General features: G+C 46.2%; 1 protein-coding gene across 3 annotated transcripts; it reads right to left on the bottom strand.

Moving 5' to 3' along the window:
- Window positions 1-87: 87 nt before the first annotated feature.
- Window positions 88-25,543, bottom strand: bmal1a (basic helix-loop-helix ARNT like 1a). 3 transcript variants are annotated; one of them, XM_076042632.1, is made up of 20 exons: window positions 25,399-25,543; window positions 17,945-18,150; window positions 15,752-15,815; window positions 14,973-15,120; window positions 14,547-14,567; window positions 14,273-14,299; window positions 12,302-12,331; window positions 11,502-11,659; window positions 10,367-10,446; window positions 10,105-10,197; window positions 9,632-9,749; window positions 8,514-8,663; window positions 4,041-4,287; window positions 2,398-2,504; window positions 2,148-2,298; window positions 1,932-2,011; window positions 1,519-1,627; window positions 1,003-1,096; window positions 580-673; window positions 89-492 (listed from the first exon to the last, which is right to left on the bottom strand). In XM_076042632.1, exons 3-20 carry the CDS (start codon window positions 15,795-15,797, stop codon window positions 335-337), a joined length of 1,911 nt encoding a protein of 636 aa, XP_075898747.1. In that variant the 5' UTR covers window positions 15,798-15,815; window positions 17,945-18,150; window positions 25,399-25,543; the 3' UTR covers window positions 89-334. The 3 variants fall into 3 exon arrangements, with proteins under 3 accessions (XP_075898749.1, XP_075898747.1, XP_075898748.1); XM_076042633.1 differs by lacking the exon at window positions 25,399-25,543 and adding an exon at window positions 25,046-25,340; XM_076042634.1 differs by lacking the exon at window positions 14,547-14,567 and having other exon boundaries at window positions 88-492.

Raw genomic sequence — 25,543 nt, 5'->3', positions numbered from 1 at the left:
GAGGGGAGGAGGACCGTTGGGTGGTGGTGGTGGTGGTGGTTGGCCACCGACGTCGGAGAACCTCGGCGATGCAAACGTGCGGTTGTCTGGTAGCCCAACTCCAGGAGTGGGAGAGCAGGGGCCCGGGTGGAGAGATTCAAGGTCGGGTGGGGTTGGTTGGGTGGTGGTGGTGGTGGTGGTGGAGGGTGTGATGAACCTCCACCCTTGCTTGCCGCTTGTTGGTTAACGTGGCTGCAGCAGTCCGAGCTGAAGCCTTGAACTCTCTCCTCTGTCAGTGGCTCCTCCGGCGCTCCGCCTCCACCTCCACCTCCACCTCTGGCAGAACCACCCGCCCTCACAGAGGCCAGGGCAGGTCGCTGAAGTCGACGGGGCCGCCCAGGCCGGCGTCGGCCTCCAGCAGCGACATGATGACCGCCATGGCCGCCTCGTCATTGCTGGGGCTGCTGGAGCCGGGGTCGTCCATGATGTCTATGCTCAGGTGGGAGTTGTCGCCTGGCGGGGGGGGGAGACAGGAGGAGGATATTGTTGTAATTGTTGTAGTCAACAGACCACACTAACCCCAGACCATGTGCTACTCACTCATGATGGACTGGTTGGAGTAGGGGTAGCCCACAGAGTCGGGTCCGGGAATAATGCCTGTGCTGGGCAGCTCGGGTGTCCCTCCGTTCTGGATCTGTAGAGGGCGACACGCGAGAACAGCAGGGATCAGAGGACGGGAGGGAGGTTCAGTTTCACCCCGCGGTGACAAACAAGCCTTTTTGGATTGGGCCTGCCGAACTTGAAGAAATATATGAGAATATTTATATTTTAAAATCCCTTTTTGAAAAGAAAAAAAAAAAAAAAAAGAAGGAAACTGCTCACGAGCGGTTCTGCCCAATCAAAACAGCTCTACGACCTATTTCTCCATGAGCCGTGGAGAAACGCTGAGGCTGATCTAGACCCACTTCCCTTCTATTGACGGTGAATTATCAATGAGGAGATAAGTCTGCGTCTGTGCGTTACCTTCTTGCCCCCTGGAGAGCAGGTGTCGGGTGGGGGGGTGCTGGTGATGTTCAAGGGGCTGGAGCCGCAGCTGGAGGGGGAGGAGCCTCGGATCCTGACGGGGAGACGACGGCAATGTGTTCATGTAAATATCAAAGATTTTCAATCCAGTTCAGTTCAGAAAGGAGTCTTCTTTCCAAGGGAGAGGTGCTGCTCATTCAATTCTTAGCCTGCGCAACGGAATCTAGGTGCTGAACTGAATAAGGAGGTTGCATGAGGCTGTGTTCCTGCAGGTCTAAATTCGTGCAGGACTATCATATTGAAAAACTGCTGCGGCCGCTTCTCCTTCAGACACTGGTCAGGAATAAATGGCAGGACTTTGATGTCGCCTCGTCAGAAAAACCAATCAGGCAAGAAGGGGTTTTGTTTTTTTAACGGCCCGACTGCTGCACACAACAGCTCGATTCCCAACGAGGACCGGAGCAGGATTTCAAGCTGGGCTCTGACCAACTGCACGACAACGGAGGTCACTCTCACCTCTGGATCTCCATCACTTCCTCTGCGATCATGCGTCCGATCTTGCCGGCTCCCGCTCTCGTGCCGCCAGGGATGCCCGGCACCGTCTGCAGTGCCCGCCTTCCGCCACCTGTCAATCAAAATGGTGGGAAGAAGTTCTATGAAGTATGGGCCTGTCGTTTTGTTTTCTCGACTTTTCTGGGGTGAAAAAACTGAGTGAGAACATTTTTTTTTGCATGTGTGTACAGTAGTGTAGCTTTTTTTGCACCACCGATTTTTTTTTTTTTTTTTTTTGCACCACCTGACACTAACTTCCGGTGTGGAAGGTTGCATCGACTTCAATATGTTTGATTTTCTAAAAGCAAATTATTCACCGAGCGAATTCGCTCCTGGTGTGTAGGGACCTTGAGAGTGTGTGTGTGTGTGTCTCTTACCCTCTGAGGTGAGAACGCTGTCCATGCTCTGAGGCGACACCGCAGACTGAGGGTAGTCGGATCCTTCCATCATGGGACACCTGGACACATCAGCCAGACACACATCATCACACATGTGGAAACGTTCTAATGTCTCAAAAACCCTGTGTCGTGTCTGTGTGTGTGTGTGTGTGTGTGTGTGTGTGTGTGCGCGTGCGTGCATGCGAGGCTACTCACGAGACGACAGTGTTGGTGGACACGATGTACTCCACCTCCTTGGTCCAGGGGTTCATGAAGCTAAACCACCGGCTCCTCAGGGTGATGAACGAACCGTCTTTGATCTTGAATTTGTAACAGTTGGTGTTGATCTTCTCTCTCATCTGCAGCACTGTGTGGCACAAGCGGGCACGAGGCGAGTTTAATAGCAACAGCAACAGCAGACTAGAAAACTAAACTCAACAGGCGGACGTGCTGCCGCTCCGAGTACCTTGTCTGTGGCACTCTGCCAGGTGGCCGATGTCGTCCTGGTGAAAGTATTCGTAGAAGGAGGTTCCCAGCAGCTCCTGGGGCAGGTAAGCAAGGATGGCAGTGGCTCTGAAGGGAGACAAACCGAAAGGTCAAGGGTCGGGCTTGTAGGTGTAGAAGCCAATAATGGAAGAACGACGGCGTAATAAATTTGCCCTTGTAAAAATGTAATAAAAGACCTGAACTGATGGCGGAGGAACTTTTGGCCAGTAACGTAACAACTGCTTGCGTCACTGGCGGAGTTATTCCGAATAAATGATTACGTTATCTGTCATTATGACATTATTGGCTTCTTCGGTTCAACACGAGGCACTTCCTGAGAACCTTTTCACACGGAAACCGGCCACAAGCTGGAACTCCGACATTTCGCCGACAGATCTGGACAACCTCCTTCTGCAAAGAGTTTTCAGTCGTTTTTTTTGTTGTTTTTTTTAAACCCCCACATTCTGTGCAATAGTATGACTCAATAACTCTACGTGGATCCGCCTGATGTCCCGGCACGCCTCTCCATCGTGTGAAGCTTGGTTGGATTCGGGATAACTTGCGACCTTTGTTCAGCATCTGCCTCACTAACCCGACACGCCGCGCAGTAAAACAAACACCCATTTAGTCGTGTACACAACGTGATGGCCATCGACCTTCTCTTTTACCGCCTCCACACGCCTCGCGGTGGGGAAATACAATTTCCCGCAAACTGCTTTAAGAGCTCAAAGTTTACATGAAAAACACAAGAGACGTGCAGCGGATTAACAGGGTTTTCAGACGCCCTCGAAATTTCACTCGCAGTTATCGTCGCGAAATGAATTGATTGCGCGCGCGCGCGTTTCAAAAAGCTTGTGGCGGCATCAGAGGCACACAAACAAGTGGAAATTATTTGGTTGTTTTTTCGTGAATGAGACAAAATATGAAAACTGGCATTCGTGTAGTTGTTGTGCTCTGGATATGTTGCAAGAGACGTCATCTTGCCGAGACATCCGGCCGGTCATGAGCCGTACTGAACAGTGCATGTGCACGTGCAGGTCAATGTTGGAGACTTCAGACTGATTCTTAGTGCAATACAGCACATCACAAATGCATTGGGGTCTCCAGAAACCTTTTTTCTACCACTGTATCTTGTATTTCTACACTCTGAGCCCATTAAAATACGTTATGACCAGGGGTCGGGCAAACTTTTTGACTGGTGGGCTACTGTGGGTTCTAAGATGTGGCAGAGGGGGCCGGAGCAGCAGCAGATGTATGGAGTGCTTTGGTGAGCCACCTCATAGGGGGGAAAAAATACATCATGGGATAGGTCGAAAATGTCTATTGAAAATGAACAAAAGCAAAGTTACAACTAAATCTGTGTCTTTGAAGCCCCACGCTGTTTAGCTCTATATTGAAATGACTCTTAAAACACTGGAAAAATGGATGAAATGCGGCTATTTTATAACTCACTTACTATTAATATCACTTCCTCATGTTCGGCAGGCCGGATTTAAAAGCTTTAACGGGCCGCGTATGGCCCCCGGGCCGTAGTTCGACACACATATCCAACCAATCCATTTCTCCTTCCGCTCCGGAAGACGACGAGCAAAAAAAAAATTTCGGCCAATGCTGGAGCCTCACCTCTGGTCGACGAAGACGAACTTGCCGTCGATGGTGTGCCGGGACACGTATTCGGTGGGCTTCACCCTGATGTCGGCCAGACTGGGCTGGGGGACGATGTGGGGGTGCAGGCGGCCGATGGCCACCAGGCAGCTCAGGTTGCAGCCCTCGTTGTCGGGCTCGTTGTCCTCGTCCAGCCCCATCTTGGTGGGCGGCCAGCTCTTCAGGTAGCCCGTGCTGTGGATGGTGCAGAAGCTCTTGCGGTCGGCTGCCAGGAGAGACGGACAGAGACGGGCGGGGGAGTCGGAGGGTTATAAATCTGGGAGTGGAGCCGCCGCCGCCGAGGGAGCACGGAAGCGAGGATGTGACGTTGACTTCACTCTTACACAATGAGAGGGGTTTGAGTCATCCGCACACGCCTTTTATGAAAAACAATAAAGAAAAAAAAAAGAAGTGAAGGATAGTCGCGTTGCCTTCAGGGTGAAACCAATGAGAAGTATCGAAAGAACAGTTTATGCTGCCGTTATATTACATGCTAAAAATAAATAGAAGCTCATTTCTTCATCTCATACAACGCATTGAAACGGCTGTGCGATGCGATACGAGCGATCAATCCGTTTCTCACAATGCGATCCACACTCCACCGTCAATCAATCCAGTTGTTCCGACTTCAGGAATAACATTCGCTACACTCAAAATGACTTTCTTTCACCAAGCAAAGCGTTTGACTACAATTTCAGCTGGTTCTGGAATATATTTTTTTTTTTTACACGTTTTTCACCGATTCAAACGTCTGCTCAATGGAGTCTGAGGAAATAATCAAGACCAATCGATTACAAAAATTAATCTACAGCTGGACTTTATTTACTTTTTTTTATTTTTTTTAGCAAAACATAAACTTCTCTCAAGGCCAACTAACAATCACAGCCTAAAAGCAACAGAATCTTCATGGACTGGTTCAGACGCTCGTGCGAAACCGAACCTCTCTTTCAGAAACTGGGGCTGAGACGTCACCAACTCTCCGTTTAATGACTCATCCACATATTTGCAGATTTTCGGATTAGCAGTCTAAATAACCTCGGTCGAAACCTCGTGCCGAGGTGACGCGTTCATCTTACAACACTGACGGGTGAGTCTACGCGGCAGGTGTGCCAGTCTACATTTTTCAAATCTTCCAAGTCTTTCGAGAGCAATGTGAAGATTTCCATTTTTTTTTGCGTCTCAGTGTGGTGAGGTAGTGTCTGTTCAATGACTAGTTTACAAGGCTTGAAAACAATTCAGTGCAAAACTCCCACTGAGCACCGGAGCTGCTGCTGCTGCTGCTGCTGCTGCTGCTGCTGCTGCTGCTGCTGCTGCGCCGCCAGCCAGAGGGAGTCACTGCTCCGTCAGCAGGAAACGTCTCGCGCCGACTAAAAGGAAGTAGGGTGTCGCCACAAATTAATCACCATTACTCTTTTGTATCACAATCGGCCTGGAAATGACGAGGAAAATGTCACTGCTGGCACGCCACGTGCCAGCGCACTGCCTCTCAATTCTGTCCACACTTCTGAAACATTTTGAAAATGAGTTTTGCTCTGCCTAAATCGACAGTAAAAAAAATACAATAAAAGAATTTCTCCCAGGGGCTTCAAGGTTCTAAAATAGAGGCTGTGCCGTCTTACAAAACTGGCTTTTGCTGGTGTTTTTTTTTTTTTAAATCACGTTTTTGGAGCATTTTCTTTTGAAGCAAGTTGTGTAAAAAGGGACCAAAACTAAGTGGCGGCTCAGAAACAACGACGTCAGCGTGTGCGAGGGGTTCTCTATTTTAAGCCGCGGCCAAACCCCATTACTCTCCCCAACATGAAGCGCACTGTCGGAAGGGAGAATAAAGTTCCTGCTTCATAAAACATTCAGGCAAGCACGCCCGAGAAAGGTTCGCTCGACATCGACGGCGGCCTGCTTGCGTGCCGAAACGCTTCCGAGGACGCTCTGCTCGCGCTCTGCTCGCGCTCCGGTGCACTCCAGCTGCGCATGGTCGGCTTATGAAAAGTGGCTATTTTGAAGAATTTAAATATAAAACATGTTGGGAGTCATTTTACACTTTTATTGTTTCTCAGTTTAACTGACATCGCGTAATTTGGGTGAACGCTCGCATCCTTAAATACACCAACACAGAGGAAGGTGGACGAGGTATCCAGGTTCGGGTGCACAGGCCACCGTAGTTCACCGGCAAGCTGGGGGTGGGGGGGGTGGGGTTTAGTGAAGGACGCAATCTGAAATATAACCACTTGATGTCGCCGTTTCTCCTTCGAAATCTCCAAATATTATACACTTAACCTTCAAGCCTGGTTTGATGACTATAATTGCCATAGTGATTCACAGTGCTTTGATGTGTGTGAATGGTTGAACACAACTAGGAGTCGCTGCCGCTTCTCTAATGACAGAGTCAGGTTGAGACTCCCGCCAGGTTTGGGTGTGGCTCGGTTAAAACATGTCGAGACTTGACGGGAATCGAACAGAGAGAAAGTCTGCATAATTACGTCCAAATGGATAACCAAGACAAAGCCAAAGGAACTTAAGCAGGGCTGCGTACCAAACTTTGAAATATTTGTAGCACCGACCGAAATGTTCCGATTCTATCGAATCCCGAAAAATGTATTATCTGCCAAATTCCGAGATCCAAGAAAGTGAATCTAAAGTCTCAGCTTAGTCTCGTGATCTAAAGTCGCTGGCGATTATAGCGACGTGAAACTGAAGACACTTGCAAACTTTGTTGACCTTATAGAGTGAAAATCGGCATCGTGTCAAAGAAGAGTTAAGTGTGGCTCCACTTCATTAACATGGATCAAAATAAAGCAATGTGTTGTGGTTGTTCAAATTGGGTTTAAAACATCTGGTAGAAAAAAAAATTCTGGAACCGGTATCGTGACCAATGTACTGACATGTTTGAACGATACCCAGCTCTAACTTTAAGCAGCTTCTGTCTGTCACGACAGGTTGGTCTTCACCACATCAGGAAAGTCATTTCTGACTGAGGACGCTCTGTTCTTTCAGCAGTTTTCTATACTATCCTTCACAAAAGCAGAAGTGGCTCTGGGTGCTTGTCACACCTTGCCCGTCTGTGTTTTTAGAGAGAAGGCAGACGACTGCCGCAAAGCTCGGATGCCAAATGCAGATCAGCTCAGTCATCATTCGGGGTCTGAGAACATAAAAATGAAGGTTGATTGCACCGCGAGGGCGGTGATAATATGTGATTTGGGCATGACTTCAAAAGATAATCCACGATTAAATGTAAAATCTTTCAAGGGACCGATATTGCATGTCATTTGTGCAAATATTTGCACAGGGATAATTTTGCAACCATGGTGATGGATATCCACCTCAGCATGAGAGTCTGGCTGCTCTCAAAGTGAGGGGGGGGGGAGAAAAGAAAAACACCTTCAGACGCAGGTGTGTCTTGCCGTTCACCCCGAGTTTAGTCTTCAATCGGGTCCTTATCGAAAGAGCAAAACCGTCTCTTTAATTTCGAGCCACAAAACAGACATTGTTCTAGTTGCTCATCTTTTTCATCCCCCGTAAACAGTCATTTTCGTGGCTCCCGGTGGCCAAAACCAAAAGACTCGTCCCTGGAACCCGTATCTACGGGTGTGAAAGCTTTGCTCATTTCTCTTAATCTGCCGTAATTACCGGGCTAAGCGCGAGTCGCTACCACTCGCGTCTTGAGCGGGAACACCCATCATTGCGAGCAACTTGGCGTCTCTCCCGGCGCAACTGCCTTTTAAAGACTCTGCCTTGACACCAGTTAGGCTTTAGTCAGGAGGACAGAGTAACCCTCTAATGACAGGCTAGACACACTGATTGCTGCTGTGGCGTTTCGCTATTTTTAATTCAATTAATCCAATTTTCACCTCCCAGTATGTCCAAGGAAGGGTTTAGCGGCTCCATAACGTAGGCACTCAATGAGGCCCACTTCCGCTGGTTGTGTAAAGCCCTCATGCTCACTCAAGAGTGATTCCTGCTTTTAATGAGGAAGTGCTTTTTACATAGGAGCACTCAGAACACTCACAAACAGTGATGTCAAGATTTCTGCTTTTGCGAGAAGGTAACTGGAAATCGCTGTCTTGTGTGTGTGTGTGTGTGTGTGTGTGTGTGTGTGTGTGTGTGTGTGTGTGTGTGTGTGTGTGTGTGTGCGCACGCGCGCGTTTGTGGTTGACGACTTAGGCAAGAGACATTGGAAACTAAAGGGTGGGCTTTGAGAAGCAGAAGCAGTTTTTTTTCCCCCTAAACTGCATTTGAATTACCCCTAGCGTTGCGCAAAACCTAAACGTCGCAACAAAAACTGCTAATGGAAACGCCGAAACTTTGGAAAACCTCTCAAATGTCACTAAAAGGTTTTGCCGCTCTCATGAGGTGGTATTTCAGCCGTATCGATATAGAGATATACTGCAAAAGCGTCACGGAAACACTTTTTTCGCGTTCACACGTTTCTGTTCAAGTTAAAGGGGAAGACGGTACCTTTCTTCTTGGAGCAGGTAGAAGGGAAGTCTTTGTCTTCTACTTTGACGGAGGGCCTGTTGCACTTCATTCTGCAGAAAAATGACCGTCTGGCTCCGGAGCAGAGTCGGGAAGGGCCGGGTGTGATGTCCGTCTTCACAGGAAGACCGGCTGCAGGGGGCAAACAAACACACGCAAAACTTTTCTTGACATAGAGTTTCTCTGTTTAAAAAAAAACAACAAGATCTCAGCATGCTGCCCCAAGATGGCATTTTCTTAGTCGTACAGCATCTTAATATTAAGGTTGCAAAACAAAACGAAAACAAGATAAAACTGATCATTCTATAAATCGAACACTTCACTCCTGTCACCACCAGTTTCCATGCTACATCTGTGTGAGTGTGTGTGTGTATAAATCTATGCACGTGTATGTATGTACGCATGTATCTAATTTAACTACCTCACCGCTGCTAATAATTACAGTGCAATAGTGCATAGCTCTTTCACTTCTATTATTTATTTATTGTATTACTTTTGCAGTGTAGTATTATCCCTTGTGTACACCCCACCTTCCTTTGCTCTTATGACACATGAGGCTTTTTAAACTTATACTTGTTTTTGTTTTGTTTTTTATACTTAATATTGATTCCCTTGACTGCACCTCCGTAGCCTTGCCTTCTTAGTTAGTTTCGTTGTACAGGGAACTGTATCATGACAATAAAAGTCTTGAATCTTGAACATCTTAAGTTATATTTTTCTTACTTTTAGCCGGCTGGTCTACAAAAAAAAAAAAAATCTTCAGTGGAAGGCAGCCTCTTTTACTATGCAGAGAGATGTACATGGAGCAGAAAGCCTCTATATGTCACTTCAAACAAAAAAAGCACTTATGTTACTCCAAATTCCAGCAAGGAAATATATACAAAAAATGGCCCAAGGGCATCTGGTAAAGGCCTCGGCATAATCCAATAAACAAAAGGCATACTTAATAACGTCAGTGCAGTATGTGCACTAGTGACGACAGAGAGCCGTCTTGAGGTCAGCGGCGGCGGTGACTAGAGCACACAGACTACGATGTTGGCTCTGGGCGGAGAGGTGAGCACCCGGATGCGAACGGTGTGCTGGCGTTCATCCGGACTCACTTTTAGCGTCGATGAGTCTTTCTCGCGGGGCCGTGTCCGAGGAGGAGAGCTGCTCTTTGACCTTGGCAATGTCCTTCGGGTGAAGGTAGTCGAAGAGGCTCTGGCCAATCAGGTCGTTCTGGAGACGGCAAAGAAAACACGTTAAATAACTCTATATATGCTTTTCATGGAAGGTAGCTATTTTGAAGAACTTAATATAAAACTGAGTTATTTTACACTTTTATTGTTTCCCCACATAATTCCATGTGTGTTCATGCAACGTTTTAATGCCTTCAGTGAGAAACTGCAATGTCAATAGTCGTGAGAATGAAAAAAAAAATAAAAAAGACATTAAATTCATAGGGTGTGTCCAAACTTTTGACTGCTGGTGTATGACCAAATCAGCCCTTTCAAGGATAAGCAGATTTAAACATAACTTTAAAAGTCAACAGAGGGCACGTTTCTGTGTTTCCTTTGCTTCACCGCAGACATACCTGACTGTAGTTGAGAATCTTGTACACGGATTCGGAGACAAAGAGGATCTTTCCACGGTCACACCCGACCACAAACAGGAAACCATCAGCAGCCTGATAGAGACGGCACAGAAATCACAGGCGTCGACGTGTTGGAAGCCGCAAAAGATATCGGCTTCATCGGGCGGCAATTATCTATTGTTACAAAATTAGTATCAAGGCGAGACTGATGACTGGTTAAATCCAGTTCAGAGGCCTCACATAAAGGCTGTGCTGTACTCACTCTGAGTATCAAGTGTTTCAGTTCATCGTCTGACAGGAAGGAGGGCTTGTAGTTGGCCTCTGTGTACGGGTTGGCTGCTCCTGCGCACAAGAATGAACAGCGAGTGTTGGTAATGTTCACCTCAGGGATGTCAAACTCAAATACACAGTGGGGCCAAAAATTTAAACTTGGACATTGTAGCTGGCCAACATTGATATTTATTGAAAAAAAAAAAAAATCTTCCTCCAGATATAACAGTGAACCTTTTTATATGGACCTGACAAGTTTTGCTTCAACCTGAATATGGAACAAGCAAAGCTTAACACTATACAACAAATAACTTCATATTGCACACGTACAAAATTGCGTTTCAAAATAAATCAAATGTATTTATTACGACCCTGTAGCTCCCGGTCTTTGAGCAAATCCTAAAAGGACCGGCAGCTCTTTGCTTGATTCAAAATCCACCTGCAATTGTGCCACTTTTATCCCATGTGCTCGGCACTTTATTAGGTTTTATGTTTAATCGCTTGTTAACACAAACACCTAATCGGCCACAGTCACAAAGCAGCATCGCAGCACGTGGCTGAAGGCAACCCGTGAGCATCATAATGGTGGGGAAAGTGGATTGAAGTGACACAGCTGTATTGGTGCCAGACGGGCTGGTCTGAGTTCTGCATGAGCTCGCTGTTCCACTGGGAGTCAAACCGCATCACAACCATCTCTAGGATTTACAGAGAACGCTCTAGAACTCCTTGGTGATGTCAGGGGTCAGAGGTCAGAACGGGCAAACTGGTTGGAGACTAAATAAAGGTGGCCGTAACTTAAACAAGCAGGGTCTGCAGCACATCAATGATGAATGCACTACAATCCTGACCTCGAAACAGTCTGTGTCAGTGCATCCACTTCATGGGGTACCTGACACTGGCAAGGTGTCCCTACCTAATAAAGTGGCTTGACGTAAGCCTCTCCTGACTCATGTCTTACGTAATTTAGACAGCGTGCAGCACAAAGCCGAGGACAATTCAATTAAACCTGCACAGCCACAATCTTGAAACAAGCCTTTATTCCGACAGTGCATAAGAAATATTAGTCCCCAGCAGGGTGCGCCGCCGCTCTGACGCTTTTTTTTTTTTTTTTTTTTTTTTTCACCAACCTCTCAGCGTCTTCATGTGCTGCACGGCCATGCGCAGCACCGTCAGCTTGTCCAGCTTGCGCGACATGGCGTTGCAGGTGGGCACCAGCGACGCCAGCTCGTCGATGAAGCTGTTCATCTTGTCCCGCCGGCGCTTCTCGATCTGGCTGTGGGCCTCTCTGCAGCGGCGGAGAGAGCGCGAGAGACCAGTGAGCGAGGGGGGGGGGGGGGAGACAAAAAAAAAAAAAGGGCACGTGGAGCGATAAAATTAACGCCTCCAGAGCGGCTGAGGGAGAATAATACTCCGAAAAAAACTGAGAGAATGAAACGGGTGTTTCTTCAAAAGGGGCTTCTGGTTATCCTCAATCTCTCGCTCGCATTGCAAAGAAAAGCCAATCACCTCGCCTTCCTGCGAGGAGCGAGTCCCTCTATACAGGAAGGATGAAATGCCATTTCCCTCGCTGGGCATCTCCTAACAAGTCTCAACGTCTGCTCTATTGACTGGTTCCTAACTGAGGGGGCAATTCTCTGCACTGGAGGGAAAGCGAGGTGGGGGGTGGGGGTCTTGGGTGGGGGGGGTTTGCCTTTAGCGGACAGGTATGCTCTTACACTTCCTTTAGTTCCACATAATGCTCCGATCCATACACTTCAACGTCTAACGTTTCTTGTCGCCGGCTTACACAAGGGCCCTCTCTGTTCCCAATCGAACAGAGTGACATTTAATTCATGTAAGCGAGATTAGAAGGTGAGGAGGGGGGAGGGGTGGGGAGTGGGGAAGGGGGGGAGGGAGAGCGAGCATGAGAGTGGAGGAGGTTATGTACCTGGCATTCTTAATCCGGCCCTGATGGTCACTGCAAAGACAAAATATAAAAGAAATGTTAAAGATGGAAAAGTGCCAAAGAGAAATGTATACATATATACAGCATATACACAATGAGATGAATTTTTGAGGTTTTATGAGAATAGAACAGCTTGTTTTGACTATAAGCATCAGCTTGAGTGTCTAGACGGGTTTACACAAGGACAGGGAAGTTGTTATAAGTTATTTAAGGAGAAGTGCTGGGAGTTTATAAGTATTACTTCTTTTCACTCTTTTCAAATATATAGTTTTATGTTCATTGTATTGTCTTATTTACTTTCTTTTGCATATTCGAAAAAAATCCGAATCAAAATCAATCAATGTTTATGTGAGAAATAGCATTTTATTCAAGATGTGAGGGCAAGGAACGAAGGAAGGAAGGAAGGAAAAAGGGAAGGTGGGAGGGAGAGAATGGGGCCACAGCCAGCTACGCAGGTTCCGTAACCAACCTCATTTGCTGCTTTAAAGAGCATCAGAGTGTTACGCAACAGGCATAATGCCCCTGGGTTATATTTGACTGCGCAACCCCCCCCCGCCCCCTGGCTGGCGTGGCACAAATATGACGTAGCTTCGATGAAACCACAATCCCGTAGTAGAAGCAGCAACAATGAGTCAAAATTTCCACCGGCAGAAGCAATTACGGCGGCTTAAAGGGTTCTTTTATTTGGAGAGTATCTAGGGCAAATCAGCACCGGACTCAGAATGAATGAATGAATGAATAAATGAATGAATGGCCTCGCTTATTTTTTACAAAGTTAGGTTGGGAGGAAGTCGACGAGGCTGCGTAAATGAAATGAAATAACGGCGCGTTGTAATTAACTTTGACCTCACCTTGTCAAATCTACCAATTAAGCCGAGTCATTAACCCGTTAAAATCTCAGAGGTTGAAATCAAAAGGAAGGAAGCAATGGAATGTTTAGACTGAAGAACTGTACTCTAGGGTGAACTGCGGCCCACAAAATTACACCTCAATCATTAAATTGCAGGGAATTACCCGGTCAATGGCGAGAGCGCCACAGCCCCTCGACAACTGATGGAATTATAAGGTCAGAAAACATAATGCAGCTCAACACTGATTCACATTAGAGACGACCAGACAGACATTAAGACGGGATGGTGTCAGATAAGAGCTGGGATAAGGAAGAACTTTGGCTTTTCATGATCAGAAAACCCATATAATTCAGATTTGTTTAAAAAAAAAGAAAGAAGAAAAACCACAATGGTCCATGTTGTGACATGTGGTTAACTGTCATGTGCCGCAAAAGTTTGGACCCATACTTCTGATTTAAAGGGGTTTCCTTTCATTTTCATGTCTATTGTACAATGTAGATTGATATCATAAAAAATAATATTTACATTTCATTTTTTACGAGACAGACCACAACTTCAGTGTCTTCTAAAAATATTTTTTCTATGTTGGCACTAATGAGACACGAGACTCGTACGCATAATAAAAATGCAATCTTGGTTGTTTTTTTTCTTTTTTGAAATAAATAAGGTCACAGCGCTGTTTGCATTAGAACCCATCCACTTCCAACCCAGACCAAAGAAAGTAGGTCTGGGGAAACCGGCCGACGGTCAGGCCGCAGAGCGACCCGAGGAAAGTTTGTGCATTCAGACGCGGCAGCTGAGGTTCGAAGGTAATTTTTTCCGAGTCGACGAGAAAAACTCAGACTAAATTCCAAATTTCCCCTTAATTGTGCTGCTGAGCCTTCAAACAGCTCAAAGACCGGTCTCGGAAAAAACAGAATCCGAAAAAGTGCCTGCTTTGATGGATTTGGCAAGAGGCGGCGAGGGGGGAGACCATATGTCTCTGGAACGTCGGGAACCCAGATGGGATTAGCTCATATAAACAGAGGAGGGAGCGGCAAAGACGCAGCTCCCAGATTAAGGCGCCCCTCCCCTTGATCGCCCAGTGACGGTGGAGTCTTACCTTCCCACTTTGTCTGGATCCATGTCACTGATGGGGGGGGGAAAGACAAGAGATTTATTCAGTGGGGAACTTTGGTAGGGAGAAAGTGGAGCAAAGTCAAAGCGAGAGGACGGGTTCGCTAGTCATTTAGTTTTCAATATTTAATGGGGCAACAACCAATTTGGTGGTGGGGGTCATTTATATTTCAGACTGTGATGGAATAAAAAAAAAAAAAAAAGCAGCTTGGTGTTGTGGAGTGCGATCCATTCACACGGGGGTGGTGTTGAAAACTTACTCGAATGAGAAGCCATCGATTCTGCAAAGGAACAGAAAGAAATGGAGTGATTAGTTTTTCCTTCACTGCGGTAATTAGAAAAGTGAATAATTTCTTATAGTGCGTTTAATGGTACGTGCACATTCATTCGGCACTCTGACAGGCCGTGAAGTCAGTTTAAAAAGAAAAGAAAAGAAAAGAAAAGGAATGGTGCAATGAAGTACAAGCTGGCATCCTGTGCAATCAGTCACAAGGTTTGTTGAGTTCAGACAAGCTGCTCTCGTCTCTTCTCTTCCCCTTCCTCGCCTTGAGCACCCAAACCTTTTTACCTCCACAATTGCTTTCTCTTTCGGCAGTCTTATCCCCCCCACCCCCATGTCCGTGACTTCTCTCAACTGTTTCATCCCCTTTGCGACCGTCTTCTCTTATCTCCCTTATTGTCCTTACTGGTAGTCGGTGGTGCTGCCCTTCCTCTTGCGAGTGTAGTCCATGCCAGGCGTGCTGATGGAGCTGGAGATGAGGTCGGTGGAGCCCGGGGACATGAAGTCGGTCATTGTAGACGAGATGTCCATCCGTTGGTCTGCCATCAGGTCATCTGCGGAACGCAGGCACAAAATAAATAAATAAATAAACAACCGAGACAAACTCCTCAGCAAAACCAAACGGAAAGGGAGCAGACTGTAAAAATAAGAGCTTTATTTTTTTTCCTTTTTCTTAGTGTGGGCGGACGAGCGAGTGAGTCATGGGACTCGTTATATTACTTTTATTGTTTACTTGAAATGCTGCAGCCTTCGAAAACAAAACAAAAACAACATTCAGGGACGCGGCTAGCGCTTGTTGTTGCCACATCATTAATGGAGCGCTCCCACGACGTCGGGTATTTATCGCGGAGCGGCTGTGAAAAGGTCGGGGCAAATTCAAATATGTAAATCCAATTTCCAACAACAACAAAAAGGCGCAGGAACGGCCGTGTTATTTTTAATCCGACTGATCCCTTCTAGGTCAGCGCGCAGGGAAGCCGCCGCTGCCGCGGTAACACGGGCTGCTGGTGTCAAAGTTGAACAACTTTGGGGGACAAAACATTATTCTGAGCTGATGTGCACTGCAGAGGGGGGTGGAGTGTGTGTGTGTGTGTGTGTGTGTGTGTTGGGGGAGGGAGGGGGGGGATGACAGACCCCCTTTGCGAGAGAAGTCCGGTGTTGTGACGGAGGAATGACGACACTCACCACAGATGTTCATCACAGCCTCTGTGTTAAAATCATCTCCTTCCATCCACTCTGGAGCCCTCAACTGTAAACAGAGACAGAGAGACAGAGAGACAGAGAGACATCAACAGCCGTTATTCCTGGCAGGGGAGGGGTCCGTCTGGAAGTGAGCACTGTGAAAATCAAACAGTGAACGAGACGCGCCGAAAGACGGATTAAGCCTCTGCACGCACGAGAGCGCTCCGTCGACCTCGACGTGCAAACCCAGCAGCTCGGCTGCTGGGGCCCGATGCACCGATGGTTGTGCGACCATTCCAAGCTGTAAGCGGCAAAGTGGGCACACTGAGAGATGAACAGATAATATTATCTTTTTTTTTCTTCTTCTTCTTCTTTACAGGGGTCAATCTCCGTAGCATCGATTGTACGGAAGCACATTGCTGCCACCATAGAAAAAAACCAAAACAAAACGGTTCTGTGTACAAACACAATAAAGCCGTCCTCTCGGCCCTTTGTGATGTCACAACACTTCTCCCAGGTGGATCGCGACAGCCGCGTATCCGTGTCAGCGGGAAAACCGAGTCGCAGTGTTCTGCTGGAGACTGTCAAAGTAAGTGTAGTCATCCCTGGGAATCAATGGTGTGAAGGAGCTCCACTTGACTCCGGGACGGGGAAATAAAGATCTGGTCAAACGTATTCTTGGCACGCCGTCTCGACAGTTCGCACTGCCCACTCTGCTCTCAGACACCTTGAGGGAGAACGAGGCTGCCCGCTCTGAGCACCGCACCCTCACACCCTCAGACAGAGCACTCGACACGCGGGAACTGCTAAAACGGGTCAAGTGTGGAAGTGGAACAAACAGGAAGTCTATATTGCCTCCCAGACGGTACGTATAGGAACGGTGTATATACGTCGCTGCCATTATTTCCTTTGCAGCAGATTGAGGTCACGCTGTATCCGTTACATGACGGTCACCTGATGTCATTGTGTTTTGACCCATCTCTGTCTAAGCATCTACATAAGATCCCAGTATATGCTATTGTTGCACTTCTTTTTTTTTTTTTTTTTTTTTACCTATAAATCAATCAATTCCACAAAAATAAGCGCATACACAGGACTTTTCGCACCACCGCTGTTACTTCAGCCTACTCTGGTCAAATGTGCGCCGCTGCACCTGAAACCACATCCGAAACCGACGTCACGACACAGTCAGGGGCGCGACTCTGCAAAGAGTAAGAACAGAGAGACGATCAGTGAAAATAGAGCAAGCGCTTGAAACTTAGGGCTAGCGCGGCACAAATTTTGACTTCAAAGCGGGTTGATAAGTGAGAGACGTCTTTCGTTATTTACCGAGACGGGAATCGGGGACGTGAGAGAAAAAAAAAAGACGTGAACAAGCTGTGTTAAAAAGAACGTCAAAAAACAGAGGTGATTGCTGATCAGGAAGTCAGCTAAGCGCACGCGATTAGAACGAACAAGAAAAACTCTTTGATGTCTTATTTCTTATGTACTTTAGCTTTTGAAGTGACTCGGCACACACACACACACACACACACACACACACACACACACACACACACACACACACACACACACACACACACACACACACACACACACACACACACGATTGCGAGACGTCCGCGTTGTTAGTTTACTCTGCGCTCACTGGGGCCCGAGTCAATGGGATGGATGGAAAAAGTCACGCATTATTGCTGCATGAGGCCACGCCCGTCACCGCCACCGAGCGCAAAGTCCGCGAATTCGCTCGCACCTTTTTTAGACTGGCACACAAACGGCTGCCTGACCGAGTCGAAGATGCACTCGGGGCCTCTCTAACGAGACGGCGGCGCGGCGCCGACGCTGCGGTTTTTTCGACGACGCGACGCTTCTCCGTTATTTCCATCTGAATCTTCTCCCTCGCCCGCGCGGGGCCGTGTAAATAATAAATGGCGAGCATGTATCTTATTTACCTCGAGCAGTCTGTAATGCAAAGTGCCAAGTCGCGGGTCAAATTCGGGGGGGCGAGTAAGTCAGCTGATACCCTCGCAGCGACGGCTAAGCCATCAAAATGTTGTTCAGCTCCACTTCAACGTTCACTTCTCGAAAGGGATGAGTGTGATGAAAAAAAAAAAAAAAATTAAAAAAGATTTGAATTTGTCTCTCGGAGAGGCGAGTGAAGCGCTACGCACGCAGGCGGATGCTGTTTCTAACTACCTGGATAGGAAACTGGGACAGGGCTCCTGGATGAGCCTGGTGGTGACGTCGCGCGGATCAGCCCGGTCTGCTCTCTTCTGGCGTTCTTCCTCGTCCGGTCGGATTCAGCCCCACTTGGTCTCATCCAGTGTCGGAGTTGTCAGTCGGCGCCGAAGTCACGTGGTCCTCACGGAGATGGAGAAACGCAGTCAAATCTGGGAAGAAATCTGTAGGGGGGCGGGGAGAAAAGAAAGAAACAGATTGGAATCCATATGTATTTTTGAAAGTGTACAATGAACAAAATGAGATATAGGTCGCCGCAGCACAGAAGAACATAATCATCATTGCTGCCGTCAGAACCAAATCTGGGCCAACTGGATCATTTCATCAGGCTCCCCCCAGAGGAGAAGCGTTGACAGCTGATTTTCAATACTCTCACTCACTCACATGTATACATGTAAATGAAAGCCTAAATAATAATTAGGGGGAAAGTGCTTTAACACTTAAAGTGCACCACCAATTCCACGGTGACGCAAAGACCAAAATGAGTCCCTGTTGCTGTGGAGTCGTGACGGATTTAAAACAACGGGACTTTAAAATTTTTCCCAGTTCAACTGAAGCAGAGGAGAGGAAAATGGCAATCGCAGTTGCATTCGGCCCGAGCGTTCCCATCATGCCTTGCAGAGCTCTGCTCGCGAGTCGAGTCAGTTTAACGAGTCCGATTTAAATGCAACGTGGGAGAAAGATGACGGACGACACGCAAACACCGCCACTTTTCAGATTCTTGTTTACAAGCTGCGCTTTATTTTAACTTGCGTGTCTTTTTCTTCTTTTTCTTTCAAGCAAGCAACGTTATCATTATCCTGATCTTTCTACCCCGATGTTACCAAACCCAGAAAAGATGCTTTGATATCACCACTTCCCCAAACCTTGCCGAGCAGAGCCCGCGAGTTGGCACGCACGGGTTTTGCTCGTTGCGCAAAGACGCTTCAGTCCAAAGGATGAATTAAAAAAACAAGTTTCATCACATCCTGGAGACCATTAAGCTTAGAGTATTTGAGGCCCGTCTGCCATTTCTTACAGGGCCACCTGAATCCATCGTGAAGCGGCAGCCAAGGATTAGCGCAGAGAGGAGAGGAGAGGAGAGGAGAGGAAGAGTCGGCGGCGCAAAGTCCCGCTCAGGCTCCGTTACTGGGACAAAAGCACTGGGCTGCGAGGGAAAACCACTGTCATGAGCGAACGGCGAAAGGAACTGCAGTGGAAACTGGGTCAGTCAGTCTCTATGGTCTCAGCCTCAGTTTCCATCCACCACCTACTTCTACTTGCACCGGGTGAGTCAGCAAGCCATTCAGCTCCGTTTCCATGTTCTTCGCTCGACACTCACCGGCGAGGAGCCAGCGAGCCCGTTCACGCAGGGGGTGGGAGTGGGGGGGTGGGTCTGGTGGTGGGGGAGGGGGGTGAGCTGGGGCGCACACAGGCCAAGGCAGCAAGTCGGTCAGTCTAAATCTAAAAGCCCGTCACCACTAAAACTCTGCACACCGAGAGGTGAAGGTTTACTCAAACTAGAAAACAAAAACCTCTAAAACTGAAAGAGTTAAATTTCATTTTTTTTTATTTTTTATTTTTTTTTACACCGAGTTATAGAAGAATCCAGAACTGGTTTTAACTGGTTGGGATATGAGCCATGGTCGTGTTGATGGCAAAACACAAAATGTCACCCGTAATTACTCCTGGCTGGAAGCTTTTAAAAATGCAACAACACTCGATTGTTGAGATGCCATCAATCAGCTGTTACTGTTGCACGGCGCTCAGACTTCACAAGGAGCCGCTGCCACACAGGAGGGTTTTTTTTTTTTTGCAAAACAAACGCAGCACGGCTGACCGTGAGGCGATGGGCAAGCCGCGCGGGTTAGTGCACTTTCGGCAGATTCCTGAAAGTCACGGTTAGGAGATCGCAGTGCGGCGTCAGGCGGCAGAGGTCCGGAGTCCGACTGTAAGAGGCTGCGGTGAACACAGAGCTGTGTGAACGCAAGTGCGAATCAGGATGTAAATTAGTTACAGCGTACGAGGCCGTTATCACAGAAGCATATACACGCTGTCCTAGGTAGGGCCGAGCGTCGAACTTTGATGCATTTGAAGCACTGGGCCCTAAAAATTAATCAGTGCCAAACTATGTCAGAGAAACTTTTGTTTTTTTGGTAACAAAAGAGTGAAAATTAGCATCGTGCCAAAGAAGTTTACAGTGTGGCTCCACTTAATAGTGGTGGATCATAATAAAGCAATTTCAAAATCTGTGTCAAGGATTCACCACCACCTAAGGATCACCAATAAAATGGAAAATAAAAGTGTTTGTGTAGTTATTGCAATGTGTTGGTACCTAGACCTAGTTCTAGGTTGCTGTTGACTGTAATTACCCATCACTGAAATACTGCACCCGAGTCACCCCGTTGCCGAAGTGGATGTACTGTGTATTTTTGCAATTAAAAAAAAAGAAGAGAGATTTCTTTTCAAATGCCAAATCCCAACGTTTGTAATGAGATTTCATTCTTTAGCTCTTTTCCGTGAGCAACACTCAAGTGAAAATGAGCGGTTGAAGGCCCCTTGATTGGAGGACTACGTCAAAACCGCACAGTTTCCCAACATCCGGTGAGTTTTCGCTGAAAAATGCGTCCTAATGAGGACGCATCAAGACCAACCGTGTCACCGCCGACAAACAACTCCGAGCAACCCTCAACATCAACACTGTCAAACAGGGGGAAGAAAAATCGTCGCAGTCGAACGCCGACGTTTCACTGTGCTGAACTCGTCATTCTTCTGAGCTGCCGTTACACGAAAAGCACTTCCTTTGTCAGATTTAACAGTTGTATCAACTGTTTACCTCTGCTGTGGTTTCTGTGGTTGCCATGGCTACACAGTCAACCCACCCGCGGCAAGTTGAGGAAGTTCAACCATCATAAAAATCCGCTAAGGGCGACGCTCATTCACAAGGCTGAAGCTGAGGTAAACTGCAGAGGCGTACGGGGTTGTGAGGTTGTCCTTACAACGAGAACACACTGCAGATCAGTATGAACTACAGCGGCGCCGGCTGGCTGCGCCATGGCTTGGCGTTCATCAGCCGACGCTATTTTCCAGGTTCGTTATAGTATTTGAAAGCATTTCACAGTCAGTGTAGTCAGACTTCTTCCAAGGACACTGGCAAGGATTTTTGTGAGCTCTTGTCATCTCAAGCAAATGAATAAGCCATTTGTTATCGCGTATTATTAGAAAACACCTGACCTCTACTGGAGCTTCCTATTTTTTTTTTATTTTTTTATTTTTTAAATGTCAAACACTGAAACGATCCATTGACTCGTACCAACTGAGCGATATTGATTACCACTGGACGATGTGCGTGCGAGATGATTGGTTTCATATTGCTTTCCGTTAATGCCATAGCAGTGGAGGCGCTGTGATTTGCAAGACGTGCACCCAATGCACGCAATAGATCGGAAACTGTAGTACACATGATTCAAAAACTATTTTTAAATTGGTTTCACTTTGAATCAAGTCATTTTCACAGACAACTACTGATAACTCCTGAGGCATCAAACCAGCAAAAACTCAATTTAAATAAAAGGTTACTGTATTTCAGTTTTTTGTATTAAGGCGTACCTTATGCACAGACACACAACGGACCTCCAGATACGTGGCGACTGCAAGATTTTGCATTATTATTTGTTGTGGGCGGGACTTACGACTGCTGTGATATATTGAAATTTTTTTAACTGAAACTTCTTCTTACTTATATATTGTTGTGAATTCCCTTTTGGGTGAATGAAATTTCCATCCATCTAAAATCAAACAAGGAGACTGTGGCCACATTTGTGTTAGAGGCCCATTTAAATGGACAGTTTCCAGTACCGTTGGGTATGAACAGATAAAAAATAAATGCCTCAGTTTACAGAACAAGACAAAACGTGTAATTGCTCATCTTCAAATGGGTGTGACCCTGCATGTTTTGTCTAATTTAATCCCTCAATGTGGTCCTTTGACCCGTAATAACAATAATGGATGCATTTTCACTTTATGGGCTTATAATACTTCCTCTGGACTGTGCGCAAATGTAAAGAGTATGTGCGATTTCAATGTTTTTAATTAGGTAGAAATTTCCCACCAGCTTGCCATAAGCGTTCGGTCACACTAAAATGCATTGCTCACTCTTTCTTTAGAGGAACAAAGTCACGTATCTATTTCCTGCCATGAGTTCAACCTGCCTTGTTTGCATTGAGCAAGTTATCGAACCTGTGCATGTCCAACTTGCCTGATGGTTACGCACAGGCTAGAACCTCCACCCAAATCAATAGCTGCTCTTCACTGCAAAAAATAATTATTTTAAGAAGTTGGAAAAAGGCTATTGATCCGTTACTTAACATATGTCAAATGTATCATTATGAAAGACACAAAACACGTATCACAAGGAACCGCTCGTAAAGTTATACTGTCTGTTTCATTTTTTTCATGCAAATTGGTTACAACATAATCTTATTTGACTCTTCATATAAAGTGTTACTGTCCTCAATGGCTGCCAACCATGAAGATGCAAGTGGCCAAGGTTACTAAGTGGTGATTTTAATCACATGCAGGGAGCGTGCAGCGTGTAAAGTCAACATGATAGCAAAAAGAAAAGGAGCAAGCGGACAGATACTGATAAGGGACTTATCTTGAGTAATCTTAACAGCTGCGTTCTCAACAACCATTATGTCGACTCTAAAGGTGCGTTACTTAAAAAGTGATTTAAGTAAATAAATGTATGTTCTCTTTTGTCAATTCGGAGGTCAGGCACACCTTACTCCAACATTTAAAAAACAATTCACCGATAATAAGCTAAGCAACGTTATTTTATCTTCTACGTATTATTATTTTGTGTAGTCATATAATTTTTTCTTTGAAAAAGGACAGAACTTGATTGTGATGTTTATCTTTATATTGGGTTCAACAATCTGAGTAGAAGTGAATATTTTTGACTAGAGTGGCGGAAAATGTCCCAGGATTTTGATTTTATATAACGTCCAAGTAAACACGAAACTTTACCACCATGCAATGACGTTGTGTCATTATACATCAGATGTAGCAAGGTCAGTTTACGCAATAATGGCATGACGCTCGGATGGAGATAATTATCATTCATTTTATTTCTCCAAGGTCTGCATGGACCATTCCCTTTCTGGGGTTTATATGTAAAAGGGCATTGGCACTGTATGAATAAATATTTTGTATTTACAAGACCAAAACTTTGAATGTGCAAGCAGCCTTCTTTCTTTATTATTTTTTCTGTATGTGCATGTAACAACTGTTCTGACTACTCCATTTTATATTTTTAATTTGGCAAAGCTGTGTGTCAAGTAAGAAACACACGGACCCTACGTAAAGATTTCCATATTTCACAGACAGATTACTCAATGCAACATCAGGATTGGATTTTAAAATGAGAAATCATCAGCTACAATGTGCTTTATTTTCTGACCTGCTTGAGGCCAAGTAAAAAAGTGATTCGTTCTCTCTTTAACAAGGTGAGTCTCCGTGACTGGGACATTGTCCGAATTGCAGAACAGAACACATGTTGACCATTTCTGTAGTTTGGAAACAGCTACATCTGATCAGATGCTCAACTGCTGCTTCTGCTATCAGACACATGTTAAGAGCAACTGTTTGAGTGCCTCTGAGTGACGCAGCAGAACAGTTCATTCATCTTACAACAGAACATTCCAAGAACCCGGCTGTATCCATCTATAGCAAATTCGAAACGGCAACAACAAAAGCATTCATACCAGAAGATTCTTTATATGCCGTTAGATCCTGATCGTCAACTACAGGAGGCTTTCAGTTCAGTCATTTTATTCAGTGACATTCACGTCCGTTACATGTTTTCTATCATCCGATCAACACTGTGAGGCAGCGCTATAGGGGGTTTCCTCTGAGACACAAATATCTGGAAATTGAAATACTTAGTAATTTAGGATACAGTGGGCAATTACAGAATGTTAAAATTAGGTGTTTTTTTTCCGCCAAAACAATATCTTCTGGAATTAAAATTCTAATTGCATAAGACTTGGCTCTCGCTCAATGTCATTCAGATTAGATTTGCCTTTCACAAAATTATCTGAACGATCTGTTGCTTCAGACGGGCAGGAAAGTGAACCGTGGTTCAGCTGAGTCATTACAACCAACTTCACCGTTGACCAAATGCTTCGTGGCAATGCCGGTCAACGGTGATAAGCAATAATGTAGGTTGCTACCTGTCTAAGAGTAAAAATAGCCACAGTTGTCGGTCCCAGTCTAAGGTTCACAGCAAGTCTTTCGTTTAGTCAGATAGACGACTGATTAGCACTGTCAGCAAGGTAGACTTTTGACAGCTTGTTGCTTGGTATGGGGATGGAAATTGAAACAACGTACAGTATATATAAAATGCAATTAAAAAAAAAAAAAAAAAAGAACTTAATGAAATACAACACTCTCTTAAATTCCAGATAAGGAATTTTCTTCACGAATCCAAAACAGATGTAATTCACTTGCCCAACACATCGTGTCTTTCACAATGAGCTTAAGGACAAAATTTGGCTAAGGTGCAACTATGTCTCATTCATTTGTCCGTCTGTTACATTCCTCACAGCAACCCAAAGCACCCCGAGGAAAGGATGAGACTCCCCAGGAGCAACACAACCGGAAAGTTTCATCAGTAGCACCTCATGCAACAAAACACACACGCAATCCTCTTCTAACGACGTTCACCCCCCACTGCGGACACTGCAGACACTGAGCGGTCGCCACATTTTGTACTGCCAAGTGCCAACCCCGTCGTCACGAAATATCTCGTAACCAGACATGAGTCGACTGTTACACTTGCCCACACGTTACAGCATTGATCCGGGGCGAGAGACGGAGCCAGGGAACGGCTTTGATGTCACCACAAGACGGGGGGGTCGGTGGATGCTGTCGAAGAAATCAGCGTGCCATACATACAGCCGATAGGCCTGTTTACATCCTTTAGCGTGCTAGCACGGAATAGCATTGGCTTTGCCCTCAGTTTGCGCTGGCTCACGTTTAGTTAACATTTAACCAAGTCCGCGGAGCCCGGTAACTTACCCGAGCACGGGATCCCAGGAAGCGGTGTCTTTACTGACAGCCCGCCGGGCTTAGCATGTCACCGTAGAAAACGCTTCTCTCTCGCTTTTGCCCCACACCATAGCATTGAAGTACCCCCTTTTGAGTAATATTAGCCTAGCGCTGCTAACTGTCAAGACTTAGCCAGCGAGCTATCGTCCCTCCTCCTGCTGCTGCTGCTGCTGCCGCTGCTCTAGAAAACCCTACTGACATGACCACAACGCTGGGAAAAAACATCGACGATTTCCATCACGGTGTTTTTTAAAAACCGAGCTGCGTCACCAACACTGCAACCGTCAATAACACCCGAAGGCTTGTTTTCATTGTATACTCACAGTAGGTCCAATGAGATTTGACTATCCATTGAAAGCCGCTGGTAATATGTAATAGCAACCCACAGAGCGGTGACATAAACGATTCTCGATCGGTGACCCAGTTTCTCTTCACCGTCATGCCTGTCGGACCACTAACCTAGTTTTT

Source organism: Nelusetta ayraudi, unplaced genomic scaffold (genome assembly GCF_046127955.1).
Source record: "Nelusetta ayraudi isolate G7.1 ecotype Tasmania unplaced genomic scaffold, CSIRO-AGI_Nayr_v1 ptg000071l, whole genome shotgun sequence".
Taxonomy (NCBI): Eukaryota; Metazoa; Chordata; class Actinopteri; order Tetraodontiformes; family Monacanthidae; genus Nelusetta; species Nelusetta ayraudi.
Note: the sequence above shows the minus strand (reverse complement) of the source record. Positions and strands in the feature narration are given on the sequence as shown.

Excerpts from the sequence above, each read along its gene's own strand:
- bmal1a (XM_076042632.1), bottom strand. The coding sequence starts at position 15,797 with ATGGAAGGAGATGATTTTAACACAGAGGCTGTGATGAACATCTGTG. Across the intron at positions 12,332-14,272 it reads GATCCAGACAAAGTGGGAAG|TGACCATCAGGGCCGGATTA; the intron begins GTAAGACTCCAC and ends TTGTCTTTGCAG. Across the intron at positions 10,198-10,366 it reads TGAAACACTTGATACTCAGA|GCTGCTGATGGTTTCCTGTT; the intron begins GTGAGTACAGCA and ends CGTCTCTATCAG.